At 42.2% G+C, this 13,699-nt stretch overlaps 2 protein-coding genes and 1 long non-coding RNA gene across 4 annotated transcripts; 1 reads left to right on the top strand and 2 right to left on the bottom strand.

Moving 5' to 3' along the window:
- Positions 1-569: 569 nt before the first annotated feature.
- LOC121846926 lies at positions 570-2,989 on the bottom strand. Its single transcript, XR_006083927.1, has 3 exons — positions 2,700-2,989; positions 1,674-2,366; positions 570-1,286 (listed from the first exon to the last, which is right to left on the bottom strand). It is a non-coding gene; the product is annotated as an uncharacterized LOC121846926 (long non-coding RNA).
- A 12-nt stretch (positions 2,990-3,001) lies between these two features.
- Positions 3,002-11,328, top strand: LOC112256018 (lateral signaling target protein 2 homolog). Of its 2 annotated transcripts, none has more exons than XM_042325892.1 (13): positions 3,002-3,210; positions 5,346-5,486; positions 5,755-5,892; positions 6,040-6,242; positions 6,333-6,422; positions 6,539-6,628; positions 6,748-6,849; positions 6,941-8,263; positions 8,486-8,613; positions 9,414-9,530; positions 10,020-10,118; positions 10,203-10,306; positions 10,435-11,328. In XM_042325892.1, the coding sequence occupies exons 3-13, from the start codon at positions 5,785-5,787 to the stop codon at positions 10,561-10,563; spliced, it is 2,493 nt and encodes an 830-aa protein (XP_042181826.1). In that variant the 5' UTR covers positions 3,002-3,210; positions 5,346-5,486; positions 5,755-5,784; the 3' UTR covers positions 10,564-11,328. The 2 variants fall into 2 exon arrangements, with proteins under 2 accessions (XP_042181826.1, XP_024284715.1); XM_024428947.2 differs by lacking the exon at positions 3,002-3,210 and adding an exon at positions 3,856-4,513.
- Positions 10,796-13,699, bottom strand: selenot2 (selenoprotein T, 2). Its single transcript, XM_024428948.2, has 6 exons — positions 13,333-13,699; positions 12,626-12,736; positions 12,406-12,532; positions 12,257-12,344; positions 11,968-12,114; positions 10,796-11,840 (listed from the first exon to the last, which is right to left on the bottom strand). Exons 1-5 carry the CDS (start codon positions 13,548-13,550, stop codon positions 11,993-11,995), a joined length of 666 nt encoding a protein of 221 aa, XP_024284716.1. The 5' UTR covers positions 13,551-13,699; the 3' UTR covers positions 10,796-11,840; positions 11,968-11,992.

The raw sequence follows: 13,699 nt of genomic DNA, 5'->3' as shown, positions 1-13,699 counted from the left end.
ACGCCCCCAGACAGGCACTCCAGGTGAGGGAGAAGCTGACCACCTACTTCTCATCGCCAGCAGGTGAAGTCCCATGGCAGTATGCCGTGGAGTGAAACGGCTCTTTTAAGAGCCCCATAACACAAAGGTTATTTTAAGAACCATCCACCATTGTCCATAAAATTGCATTTTTCCCCCAGATTACTTTATGTATCATTGTCTCTCTTCATTTGGAAGCTATATTTAAGTGAAATTTGTGAGTAAAGACCACACCTTAACCCCTTCCCTCTCCCACTAACGTCAGTATTATACACACCTGGCATACACCAGGTGAGTGGGAGCACTAATTAAGGTTATACGACATACAGTTAGTATGATAACAAAGGGAAAGGGTAACCTAGGTAACCTAGGGTCCATACAAATAGTACAGTTTACCACCATGTTCACTGGCCTGAAAAATACAGGTGGGAGAAAAACGAATTAGGAAGAGAATGTGTTTTTACTTTCATCTTGTCTTAGATCAGCAAAGGTGTAGGGAGGAAATAAGCAGATTAAGTCTAAATTAGATATTAATAAACAACTGAAACAACTGACTATGAAAACATTATAATTGAATAATTATTCAAGTACAGGAAAGAACATGACAGGTATGTGTGTTGTAAAAATGTTTACAAAAAATTAACTATTGAAAGAGGTGTGTGCGTGCGTGTAAAAAAATATATTTAAAAAATGAATGTGTAGCCTGTAATCTGTAAGAGAACAGCAAGAGCATGTATTTTTGGCACAACTGCAGACCGATACAGGGACTACTCATAAAGCCTAGACGTAGTAGGGGAACTTCAGACATGGCCATAAAGAGAGAGAGAGGGCAGGGTACTGGAGATCTGAGGTACGAAGAGGTGTGTCTCTGTCTCTGAGAAAAAGGGAATAATATGTAGCCATAACACAGCTAAACAAACAAATGGCCCCTGGACGTCACGGACTAGTCGATGGAACATAACTTCACAAAAAGTTGCAACACCCTGGTTTTCAAGTGGTTTTAAATGAAAGAAATATATTGACCTTTAGTCTCGTAAGAGACCAAGAGCACCTGTGAAAACTCCGTATAAGTTTCAATTCAGAAATCTATGTAACACTAATAATGAATGCTATCCTAAGTCTTTATAAACAAATTAATTGACTGAATTTAAACAGAACTGATGTGTGTGAAAAGAAAGGTACAACGAGGGAGGTCAAAACAACAACCAGACAACTCCTCTCCTCGTCCTGTCCTTCCTGTGAGCTGGTCGGCTAAACGGACTCCATCTCTGAAAGGGAAGAGAAAAACAACACATACAAGCTTAACATAACATGTCACCATAAAAGGTGAGATTTATGTTAACTAAATACTGCTTGTATAGTGTAGTTAGTGGCATAAATATAGGAACAGTGTGGTAAAGTTGGTAATACTTGCTGTTTACTCATGGAATTTGTATTTCAGATCAAAAGATGAATATGACAGGCAGATATTTTGACAGCAAACTGTTTTAGGATATTTTCTAACCCAGAAACAACAGCTATACATTTGCCTCATATTAATACTTTGATCTGAAATACAAATTAACCTACATGACTATACTGTAAAAATGACCTACTTTACTTCACTGTTGCACACTTATGACACTACCTGTGATGTGGAGAAAAATAAAACGTACCATTGAACTCGGCTTCGAAAAGCAGCTGATACATTTTTAACCTTGACTGCTGCTTTTCTTTGCTGAGGCAGCCTCTTCAGTGTTGGCACCAGGCTCATGGCAAAGAGGGTCTCTTCATCCTCCTTCCTGTGAGCATCAGGTTGGGCTGCATCCCTCTCGACGGCTTTGAGGAGAGCCTCTGCTGAAATGAGTTGAGTGGATCTGGGGGCTGGTGTGACGTTGTTCCTCTTCGTTTGTCTCTGTTTCTCTCCACGGCCACATCCTGTTCAACGAGGTCCTCAGTGGTCACTTCCGTGAGGTTGATAATAATCTCAGGTGGTCCTAGATCCAGAGGTGCTTCCTCCATGTCATCATCTTCCATGGCATCACCGGTGGTGGTCATACTCGTGGATGATGTTGTAGAGGGTCTCACTCCACCGGTGGAGGTGATGGTCGCATTTGTAGGTGATGTTGAGGGTCTTGATGCACCGGTGGCGACAACACTTGTGGATGACGTAGTAGAGGGTCTGGCTGTAAAATTGCCACTCATTGCCCTAGTCACAATAAATGGATCCAGAAAAGAAAGAATGTGGCAGAAATGCCAAGGCTGCTGGCCTGAAGCTGCTGACCCAGACCTCTTCTTCTCTTTCTCTGCCCTTCTCTCTCTCTGATACCTGTCCCTGAGTTCTCTCCACTTCCTCCTACAGTCTTCTTCTACATAGACATGAACATGATATGCCAAACCATTACCTAGCATAACTATAGTTATTACATAGCTATCATGGACATGTCACCTACTGTACACATAGACACACACACACACGGTTATCTGACCAAATTATCAGGGGTACAGTAGTATCTACTATTTCTATTACTATTTATCTAGCATACACACTCACACTCTTTCAAACATGATTATTTGGTAAAGTTATCATGGGTAGTAACTAGCATAATTTATTTGACTATTTTACACACACACCTCATTGGCTAGGTTAGCAAGCTAACGCTAACTAGCCACATCTAGCACAAGCTCACTACTAAACTGACCTGGCAATCCTACTATCGTGGACCCTTGTCTCCAATCAGCATTTTTGTGTGTTTATGTCCCTGTAGCTGTCAGCAGTTGTGTCAAAAAGACACGGTTTTGAGGATACTGCGAAAGTGATTCTCTCCTCCATGTGTCCAACCGCATGCGACCATTTGCAAAAGTTACCTGCATCAGTGTAGTTGCCTAGCTGCGCAAAATGTTATGCAGCAGTGATGCAAAGACGCAGTCGGTGTGTTCGAAGCGTTAGGCTGCTTTAGCTAACCGGATAACTGAGTAGTGATCCTAGCTGCACCCTATTCGGCAGGTTCCCCTCGATGAGTAACAGTACAGTTGTAGTGTCCACTCGACCGCCACTCTTTTTGCTTTTCATCCTTTTTGCTTCAATAACTTTTCCTCCTTTCAGGGAAGCCTTAACTTCTTCCATGGTCATTTCCACTGGCATCCCAGTAATTACTCCTCTCAGTTTAGACATAACGTCATGAATGTGACATTTCACCCGACCCCAATATAGTGAGTATATATATTTTGTTTTACTATTTGCAATGATCAGAACCTTCCCATAACCCCAATCTTTTTCCTAATTGATTTTGTGAAATGCAACGGATGAAAGTACTTACTTGCTGGTTCTGGGAACACTACCAAAACTTTATAACGTTCTACTCCAACCTCTTAGTCTAGAGTGGTCCTTTACAGGTCTACTCTCAACACTACTCATTGTTTCCCCAGCAGTATTCATCCCTCCATCACTCTCATTTGTAAATGGCTGATCACTACTGGTTTTATCGTCATTATCATCATCAATTGCCCTTTAGAGATTCAGTATCTCTATTGCTTTGACTGCTACTAAGTAAAAAATAAGAAAAAAGCATTTAAATTAAATCATTTGTTGTTGTTGTTCAAGCATTTGTTTAAATCAATAAATAAAAAATAGAGTTGTAGTTGGGGGCAGGTAGGCTACTTGTTTCAAAAGTTAGAGAGGGCTGTGTTATTGTTCAGGAGAGGGACTGTAAGGGTTTTCTACAAGGACCCTGAGCATTCCCTTCAGTGGCAAACTATTGTTGGGAGAGGGGTCTATAAATGTGTCATAAATGTGAGGATTATTCCATTGACATTTTGTGTGTCTCAATCTTAAATGTCATGAGGTATTACTCAATTTAAATGAAGGGAAGTTACATTGTGAGAAAAATGATTAATCATATCACCTTTGTAAATTATTTTAAAGGGTTAATGACCTTAGGTTTGAGCATCTGTGGTCTACATTTCAGAAAATCAAAAATGACCTAAAATGTATCATTGGTGTTACTACTCTGACAAGTGGCACAATATTATCATAATGGTAAAACCTATTTAAAGTCTTTAAGCTGCTATAGTAGTTGATTTGGAATGAGAAGAAGTACACAAATGCATTTCAGTAAATACAAATACAGAAAATGGAAGTACATGTTTTCCAAACTCAATGGATTACTCTACAATAATGGATTAATTCAGTAACCAAACATTTCTTTAAGTCATTCATGTTTACAGGTTCCTGTAAATCCATACATCAAGGTAGTCTATGCCCCGCCCATAAATGTGCAGGTAAGATCAGGTAAAAAGGGTGAGAACAGGCAAGCCTCCTTTGACAATCGTGTGGTTGAAGAAGGATATGCTAGCATTGCTGCTGCTGCACTAAAGTAATCTGGAACGGCTTTGACAGAAATCTTGGGATTATTGTTGATTTGAATATTAGATTGGCTAGATTAAACTAAGGATATAGACAAGGTGAACATTTTCAACCATGAACAGATTTCGAAAGTGGTTTCACAAACCTAAGGTAAGTGTCTTTTAAAAAATGTAACCATGCAAGTCAGTTTAGAACAAATTCGTATTTACAATGACAGCCTACCGTGGAACAGTGGGTTAACTGCCTTGTTCAAGGGGCAGAACAACAGAGTTTTACCTTCTCAGCTCAGGGATTCAATCCAGCAACCTTTTGGTTACTGGTCCAATGCTCTAACCACTAGGCTACCTGCCACCCATCACAATCTTTTGGCCCTATCAAATGTCTGATACTCTTTTTTGGAAGATTTTTTTCAAATCTAATAATTCATAACCCTTTATTATTTGAGGTATTTTAAGAAAAAAAATCTATTCTTGCATTTCCTAGCAGTTTCTTTGTTTTTTTTGTGAGAAACATGTTTCCCATTATATATTTCAAAAAATGGAGCAACAATAATTGTATAAACATTAGCATTACTATTCCATGTAGAATATCCTGTATTTGAGTCAGACATGCTAGCAGATTCTTTTTAAACTTCCAACCAGTGGTATGTCCACGTTTCCTCTGTAAACACGGACATGTAAGCTGCTGCCCAGCTAATTACAGGAAGGGCTCCTTTGTCGGTGGCTGCTGGGCGTTGTAATAGAAACACAGCCTCGTTCAATAGCTCTGCTTCTGGGCTTTTTTCAGCTAGTCACAAGTCATACCCCAGGGGCATTGTTCTCTCTCATTTGTTGAGCTCCTTTTGTTTGTCCAAAGTGTAGAATCTTACAGAAAAAAATATGTACTGTTACTCCCTCCCTCTCTCAGTCCTTTTACCGTAAAAAATGTGATTAGTCTATTCAGTCTTTAATTTCTTAATGTTACACTATTTGTTTGCCTGAAGAAATCGGACCAACAATTGCTCGCCCAGTTCTACTGTGCTGATGAAGAGCTGAGGCAAGTGGCTGCCAAGCTCAACAGCCTGAATGGCAAGAACGAACCCCAACGCTGTGCCCTGCTGGTCAGCCAGTTCCGCTCCTGCCAGGTAAAGAAAGGATGTGTCCCAAATGGAACCATATTCCCTATTTGGTGCACTACTTTTGACCAGAGCCCTAAAGGCCCTGGTCAAATGTAGTGCACTACTAAGGGAATAGGGCACCATTTTGGACACTGATAAGTGAATCATCATCACTTCCTCTTATTGTAATGATAACAGCATCAGTAGAGACCTTTAAGATAATGATTCACAAACTGTAAAATAGTATGTGCTATCTTCAATGGGATTTCAATTCCTCTTCTTGGATTTACAACAGGACAATGTGCTGAGCATCCTCAACCAGATCATGAATGAGTGTATTCCAGGCGAGAGAGCCAACCGAGATTTCTATGTCAAGTTCCCAGACGAGATCCAACAAGAGAACCTGGAAGGCCAGCTGTGGTTTGGAGCTGAGGTACCTGCTAGCATAATCTTATCTTGACACTTCAGACGTTCATGTCTCGGCGACAGCATTATAGAACAATTGCTGGTCATAGCGATTTTAGCTATTATCTTCGAAAAGCTGACTATGTAGAATAACACATTTATGTTATCTCCCTAGTGTTTGGCTGCTGGCTCCATCATCATGAACCAGGAGGCTGAGAGCGAGGCAATGCGTCCCCTAGCAAAGGAACTCACTCGCTGCATAGATGAAGTACGGAACATCGCCCGTGACCAGGCTCTTCGCAATCGGAACATCTATACAGAGCTACTGTGCCAGGCCTTGAGAAAATTTGACAACCTGTTTGCAGGTTTCGAGTTCAGGTGAGACGGTGAAAATGATATTTTACTCCCACAGGAAAAGTGGGTTTCATAGCGTAACACACTCACTCTCTTTTTCCTTCTGTACCTCAGCTATGTTTCAGCCATGGTACCAGTCAAGTCCTTTAAACAGTATGACATCCAACAGGATGTCACTGTGCTGTTCTGTGAGACAGTGTCCAGGTGAGAATGTATACATAGTTCTCACCTACTGTATATATGCTTCCTATCAAATAATTGATTTATTAATCTACTAATAAATGTTACTAAGTCACTTTTTCCCTCATGGATTCTGTTAGGGCACTAAAACGGGGATATATCACTCAAGACCTGATCGATGACTATGAGCCTGCACTCATGTTTACAATCCCACGATTAGCTATAGTGTGGTGAGTGTTCTGAAAAAACTCTCCAATAAATACCTTTTCAATTGTAATTTTTATTGTACAGTATTTGAATAATCTACGTCACTACAAATTCTCAAACCAAATGCCATGTGTCTGTCTAGTGGTCTAATGGTGTTTCCTGATGGCCCCATGAAGCTGGATGGTGAGTTGGAGGACATGTCTGAGTTATTCAGGCCCTTCCACTCTTTACTGAAGAAAATTAGGTACAGTACCTCAATTTCAAAGCCTAGTTTTAACAATAGCATTAGTCTTGATGAGGTATTTTCAAAAGTCAACATTTTGGTATATGAACAGGAATCTCCTGCGCACGCTCAAGGAAGAAGAGCTTCATTCGTTGGAACGCAACCTCTGTGTCACTCATGAAGAGGGTTTGGTTGCCCGCCGCTGTTCTTCAGCCATACCACATTCAGCCATCACTCTGGCCCAGCAACTAGAGCATACCATGCATGGGAAGCAGGGGGCAAAGTCCCAGTCAAGTGTTCCTCCTCAGGCATGTGTCGTGATGGAGGAGGACAAGGAGGACAACCCTTCCCTCCTGCAAGTTGAACCTGGCCGTTTAGAGTGGGACCCAGAGGTTGAGCTGTCATCCTCCATGCAGACTGACATCATGGAGATGGAGCTGCTCAGCATGATGTTCTACCAGGCGGGAGATGAGATGTCCAGCTTTCTGTCCCCAGCACCCAGCCAGACTTCATCTCCTTACCCCCAGAGGAGGGGGGCTGCCAGCCTCACCCCCAGCCCCATGGCCTCTCCTCTCAGGCTCCGCAGGGCTGGGAGCAGAGTGTCGTCTGGTGGTTGGTCGTCTGGTGGGTCAAGTGTAGACAAAGAGGAGCGTGTCTTCTACATGGATGACTTGGACGGGACACAGAAGCAAGGCTATTCTCTTCCTAACTCCCCATATCTGAATATGAGGCGGAACATGTCTTGCCCTTCTTCACCGTGGACCAGCTTGTCCAGGAAGTGTGCGGAGGCAGCCCTCCAGCGCAGCAAGAACTGGCCCAGCAGTAGCAGGCTCTCGATCCCAGACCCTGCGGCTCTCTCTGTCCGCCCCATCTACCTGAATGGGGAGGGGTTGAGCCAGAATGTGAGCCAGGATGTTTTAGAGACGGCAGAGCTGATTGCACAGAGGATGAAGAGGATGAAACTCTCTGTAACTGTGATCAATCCCCCATCTCCCAACCTGTCTACCTGGACCGAGAAGGTGAAAGAGGAAAAAGATGACGATGAAGACGACGATGAAGAGGATTCACAGCTGCAGTCTCTGAATGAAGGGGCCACATACTGCCAGATCAGCCCCTGTATCTGCCTCCAGTGCCCCAGTCTGCATATATTCCCACCAGACCATGACACCTACGGCTGCCTGACTCCCCAAACCCAAGGTCCCCCCTTATCTGTTGTTAGAAGCCCAGCTCTGAGCCCCAGGGAACAGGGGAAGGAGAGGAGCCATGTGCTGGGCCCACGGTTCTCTTCACTACGGGCCAAGGGTCAACAGAGAGATGGTGTTCCAGCATCTGTTACCTGCCCCAGCCTGACCCAGTGGAGAACCAATGGAGATGGGAAGGCTGAACAGAGAGTGGTAGAGGCGGAGCCAGAGGAATCCCCCCCGTCTCAGTTCAGGTAAGTGCTAACCTCATACTTGCTCTAGTTTGAATGACGTAACCCAAAACTTGATCAATCATACTACTATTACACTACTATAAACCAGTAGATTATACAATTTTTTTCTAGTGGCACTTTATAAATTACAGCATTTTTATAATACATGACAATAACAGTTTTAGCCTAGTTTTCAATGACTGAGCAGAACCTAATGTTCCCTATGTCCCCTACTTCTCTCAGCTATCAACCCAGCAGTAATAACACAGAGGGGATTGAGCATCCTGACATCCAGTTGGCCTGCCACAATATCCGATCCCGTTTCAATAGCAGCGGTGACCTCCTTCACCGTCTGTTTGTGTGCATCTCAGGTACAGTAGGTCCTCATTGTCTTTCGCTTTGTCAATATTGTAAAAAATGTGCTAATTTTTCCCCCTTTAGAACCCCGTCATTAGCCACAAAATTTTACTTTTTCACTAAAATAAACAAGTTTGACAGGCCCACTACGCTAAAAATGAGCGTAGAGCCATTAGTGCTTTTTGAGGTCGTTTTGGTTTCGGTTCAATAAAAAAAAAATTATCACGGTTTTCAATTTAGTTTTTGATTATTTATTTTTTACAATAAATGCACTACGCATTATGTGGGTTGAATGCTGTAACAACACTGAATAAAACAATTATTAAAAGTCCCATGATGGTAGTGACTGTCCATTTATTAACCATAATGTATTCACATTACTTCACTTTAATAAAATATTTCAGTTGTGTATATTACATTTATTTTATGTGATGACTTTATTATTTCATTCCAAGTCATCATCTCATCTTTATAGAGCTTCTACCTATGCTGTCTTAACAACTCCCTACTACATCACACAGTTTGGGCTTGATCTGATTTATCTCTAGAGAAACTGCGCATCGGGCAGAAAAAAAAAAGAACGAAATGGCATTCAAATAATGTAAACGAAATTTCGTTTAATCGCTCAGCACTACTAAAAATGGACCAGCCCATCTGTCAATTGCCCGAAATGCCAGATGGCCAGTCTGCCCCTGTATTATGTCATACAGAATCTGGATATGCCTATCCCTCTGTTTGACATAGCTCTTACATCATAAGACAGACTGAGGGGACAAGTGATCTTAGTCTCTGATAATGTATCAACTCTAACCAGGTGTTGCAGACCAGCTACAAAGCAACTACTCCAGTGACCTAAGAACCATATTGAAGACACTCTTCCAGATAATGACAACTAAGACAGTTCTTGCAGAAGAAGACAAGAAAAGGAAAGGTACTGCAGTGCTTGGGGATATAATGTGACATAACCAAGACATGAGAGATTCTACACTGCAAAAAGTTCAATCTAAGCACGCATAAATATCTTAAATTGAGTGATTACTCACTTTAAAAAAAATCTTACCAAGCTAAATTATCTAACATCATTGGCAGAAATGTTTTCTTATTTGAATCTAAAAGGGTTTATCTCTTATTTTAAGATTTTTTTTTACCTTAATCATATTATTTGCAGTGTCCGTAGACCACAGGAGGTTGGTGGAACATATATTGTGGACAGGCTGTGGTAATGGCTGGAGAGGAATAGGTGGAATGGTATCAAATACATTCAACAGATAGGTTCCATGTGTTTAATGTCATTCCATTTGCGCCGTTCCAGCCATTATTATGAGCTGTCCTCCCTCAGCAGCCTTCTGTGACGTAGATGCATCCAAAATCTCTCGACTCCCAGTTCAATATGGTCTGTGTCCTGTCCATGTCTCACCAGCATCCTTAGGCCTGAGTAACAAGGCTCTGGAGGACTGTGCCTTGTGTATGGAGTGGCTGTCCGCCTCCCCATCGATGGAGCAAGATGTCCAATGTGAAGGTGATGTCTCCTTTTGGTCTTGTCATTTTAACTGTCCCTATTATCATTTTCTAACCATACATCAACAACTTCAATCACATGTAGCGCTCCCAAACTGGGTTCCTGATGAGGCCTGTAGCGTCTGCACAGCATGTAACGCCCCCTTCACCTTAATACGCAAGAAGCACCACTGCAGGAGCTGTGGCAAGGTACCTGTAACTACCCAGAGAAGGGTACCATATAATCACCACTCAACTTCCAGCCACACAGTCACACACTTACTAATGAACAGACTTGTGAATGTATGTGAATAATTTTGAAATGTATGTCGTCTCAGATCTTCTGTTCTCGCTGCTCTGCCCGCTCAGCGCCTCTACCGCGGTACGGCCAGGTCAAGGCTGTGAGGGTATGCACCCACTGCTACATGTTTCACGTCACGCCATTCTGCCCCTGGAACAGCAACTGACTCAACCCTGGCCCTTATTATTCTATCAATCCAACTGTTTAAGGTAGTTTACTAGCTTATCAATTAAATAGGCATTCACAATGTGGTACCTGTTTGTGACTTTTAGATGTGTAATAGTACCAAAATGTCATACAAAATGTTTCAACATGTGGAGGACCTTCAATCGTTTGTATTGAATAATATTTTATATTGAGTGTTTTTCTTTCTACAACATCACAACTGGGGACTGACATGAGTGAAACCTCTCAGAATGTTTATTACTTTAAGACAAGACAGATATTTTATTCTGCTTCAATCCTTGAGTTGTAGCCACACCATCTGATTTCACACACATATGCAACAAGAGTGCTTTCTCACTACTTAGGAGTGGTTGACAATGTCAAACTGAGTGAGAGGGATCATTAGATAACAATACCATTTCATTCAGCTAGCAGTGCTTTCTTTAACCATTCGTTTCACAAGTTCACGAAGATACAATATAACTGTTGTGTTGCACAATATCCACTACTTTGAATTGTTAGGCTGCTGGGCACGTACAGCTTAACTTTCTTCCGTGCTACTTTTACATTGTCAGCAACCTGGTTGGACAATTCATTGTACTCAAAAACACATCAAGCATCTCCACTAGAAGATCCATCAGACAGAATTAACATTAAAAGAAACAGTGAGCAATTAGCCCTCTCAAATTCATTTTCTTCCCCCAAAAACAACTATTTCAATCATGGATAACACCTGAAAGATAAGAGCTGTAAAAAAAAAGAAGCACATTCAAAGACTTCAAGCATTTCAAAACTTCAGCTCAAACAGAACTAATTTTGTCAAATCAAGCAGGACAGAACAAGCCCTCCCCCCAGTGTCCCCAATGTAAAGGATCAGACAGTTAAGGGAGACTTGACACAGAACGGCTGACTGAAAAAACAACCACCCCATTACAAAATCCCTTGGTACAACAGCAGTGCAAACCATTCGCTTTCTTTAACTAAACCACTTATAGGACTACCCTGGAGGACACAAGACACATCACAGTAGCCTCTTAAAATAACATATTTCAAATTTGCTCACAAAATATCTGTATATGACAGGATCTTGTCATCCAAGCCAGCTAGTGGCGTGCTTATTTTTTGTTTAGATCGAGGACACAGGAGCATTTCCCAGGGCAGAGGAAGTGTGGTCAGTGGCAGGGACATCCAGCCTGGCCTCACAGCAAGCTGTTTGCAGACCAAGCCTTCATTACGCCACAACGCAGTCCCACTGACCTGAGCAACTGCTTCAGAGACCTGGGATGGAGAAACAGAGCAAGCTGTTAACGAACACTTGCCCCAGAGTCCATGTCTAAGATAACACAAACAACAATAAGATACATCGACATGCTTCAGTCTGTGGATGGCAGATGCATTTCATTACCTACTAATCTCCTTAAACGTCAGCACTACAGAGATGGAAAGGAGATCTTGTCAACTTGATTCATCTTAATGTGATTATCAAGGATTTGGAAGATCTCCTGAATATTGGGTACGTATCCTGACTGCAGCTTGGACCAGATTGGTACATCTAAAAGGGAGTGTAGAAAAGATAGGAGACACAGATGTTTACATATAATTTAACTGAATTTCATCATCACTGAATTAGTTGTGTACATCCATGCAAGGATGTAAAGTGAAGAAAGTATTTTCAGTGACCCCATTCAACTCACCATTTAGTGTGATTTCAAATGCACCGGTGGACAAGAAGTGGGTCTCCAACATGTTACTGAGGAAGAATGTCATCAGGCACGAGAATATCTGGAAGACAAACAAGTGTGTTTAGTCAAAATCTATTGAAGTTGAAACCGTAAAACCTCACCTTATTTTCTTGAGTCCACGTCCATGCTCTGGGAGTCTCCAGTCCAAGCATAGCGAAGGGATTTTGTCCACTGACAACCAGGGCAATGGCAAGAAGTTTGAAATAGGAAAATAAATTTCCGAGATATCTGGTGGAGGGCAAAAAGTGGTGATCAGAACACCAAATTCCCTGACTAAATAAATATGTTGACTGGCTACATGGCAATAACGTGCCATCTTACTTGTTGATGGTTGTGGGAGGGTAATTTTCCCCTTCTATGCGGATGTCCGGGTACAACTGGCTGATAGACCGGGAGTACTCCTGGAACACCTTGCTATACCCTCAGGAGATGCTGTAACACAGAAACTGGTTAGAAATGTGTGTATTTGACATAAATTAGAAGTTATATTATTGAAGTTATATTTTGTGGCTCCCGAGTGGTGCAGTGGTCTAAGGCATTGCATCTCAGTGCTTGAGGTGTCACTACAGACAACCTGGTTCGATTCCAGGCTATATCACAACCGGCTGTGTTTGGGAGTGCACAATTGGTCCAGGTTTGGCCGGTGTAGGCCGTCATAAATAAGAATTTGGTCTTAACTGATTTGCCTAGTTAAATAAATGTTACATTAAACAAATAAACATAGCTGGATACTGTGACACCAAATTCCAGACTAGCAGCCTGCATATAGTTAGCTAGTTCAGATAATATGCCGGTTCTTTCATTCTATATTAGGAGCCAAAAGGCTGTATATAGCTAGGAGGATTAGCGAGCAAGCTCAGCTAAGAACTTACTAGCTAAGTAGCTAGTAGCTAGCATCAAACAATGTCCCCAAACGATCAAATGGCTAGTTAGCATAAGCTAGTTAGCATTGACTAGCTAACTGCGCCTGCTATCTAACGTTAGCTAGAAAAATAGCTACATAACAGGAAAAAAAACGATAATCTTACCAAAACTGGAATTTCAGCACTGGCCCAGTGTAGAGGGCCTGCTTGCTGAGCCTCTGTGGGTCGGCATCCCGCAAAAGATCAGCCCCCATATTCAGGCTGTCAGAGGCCTGCGCTGGGTGTTGAGTCATCATGGACCTCCCGACGTAAATGTCTTTTACAGTGACAACTGTGAACAGCAGAAGCGCCGTCAAGATACCCGTTTGGCTATATTCTGCCATTTGAAACGGGGTTTAGGGGACCAACGCCCCGCTTCACAGCCAAGTCTATCGACTGGCAAACTACTGTACACCTGACAGTTTTCTTCTGACCCGTCTCCACTGGCAAGCGGCTACAAACTGGCTAGCTCTGTATTAGCAGCAGCTTCATC

The sequence above is a fragment of the Oncorhynchus tshawytscha genome, linkage group LG08 (genome assembly GCF_018296145.1).
Source record: "Oncorhynchus tshawytscha isolate Ot180627B linkage group LG08, Otsh_v2.0, whole genome shotgun sequence".
Taxonomy (NCBI): domain Eukaryota; kingdom Metazoa; phylum Chordata; class Actinopteri; order Salmoniformes; family Salmonidae; genus Oncorhynchus; species Oncorhynchus tshawytscha.
The sequence above is the reverse complement of the archived record's forward strand: the minus strand, read 5'-3'. Positions and strand labels throughout refer to the sequence as shown.

What these genes read in the sequence shown, in the direction of transcription:
- LOC112256018 (XM_024428947.2), top strand. Translation starts at nt 4,478, where the DNA reads ATGAACAGATTTCGAAAGTGGTTTCACAAACCTAAG. An exon ending in TTCTGTGAGACAGTGTCCAG is followed by an intron (nt 6,423 to 6,538) that starts GTGAGAATGTAT and finishes GGATTCTGTTAG; the next exon opens with GGCACTAAAACGGGGATATA. An exon ending in TCTTTACTGAAGAAAATTAG is followed by an intron (nt 6,850 to 6,940) that starts GTACAGTACCTC and finishes GTATATGAACAG; the next exon opens with GAATCTCCTGCGCACGCTCA.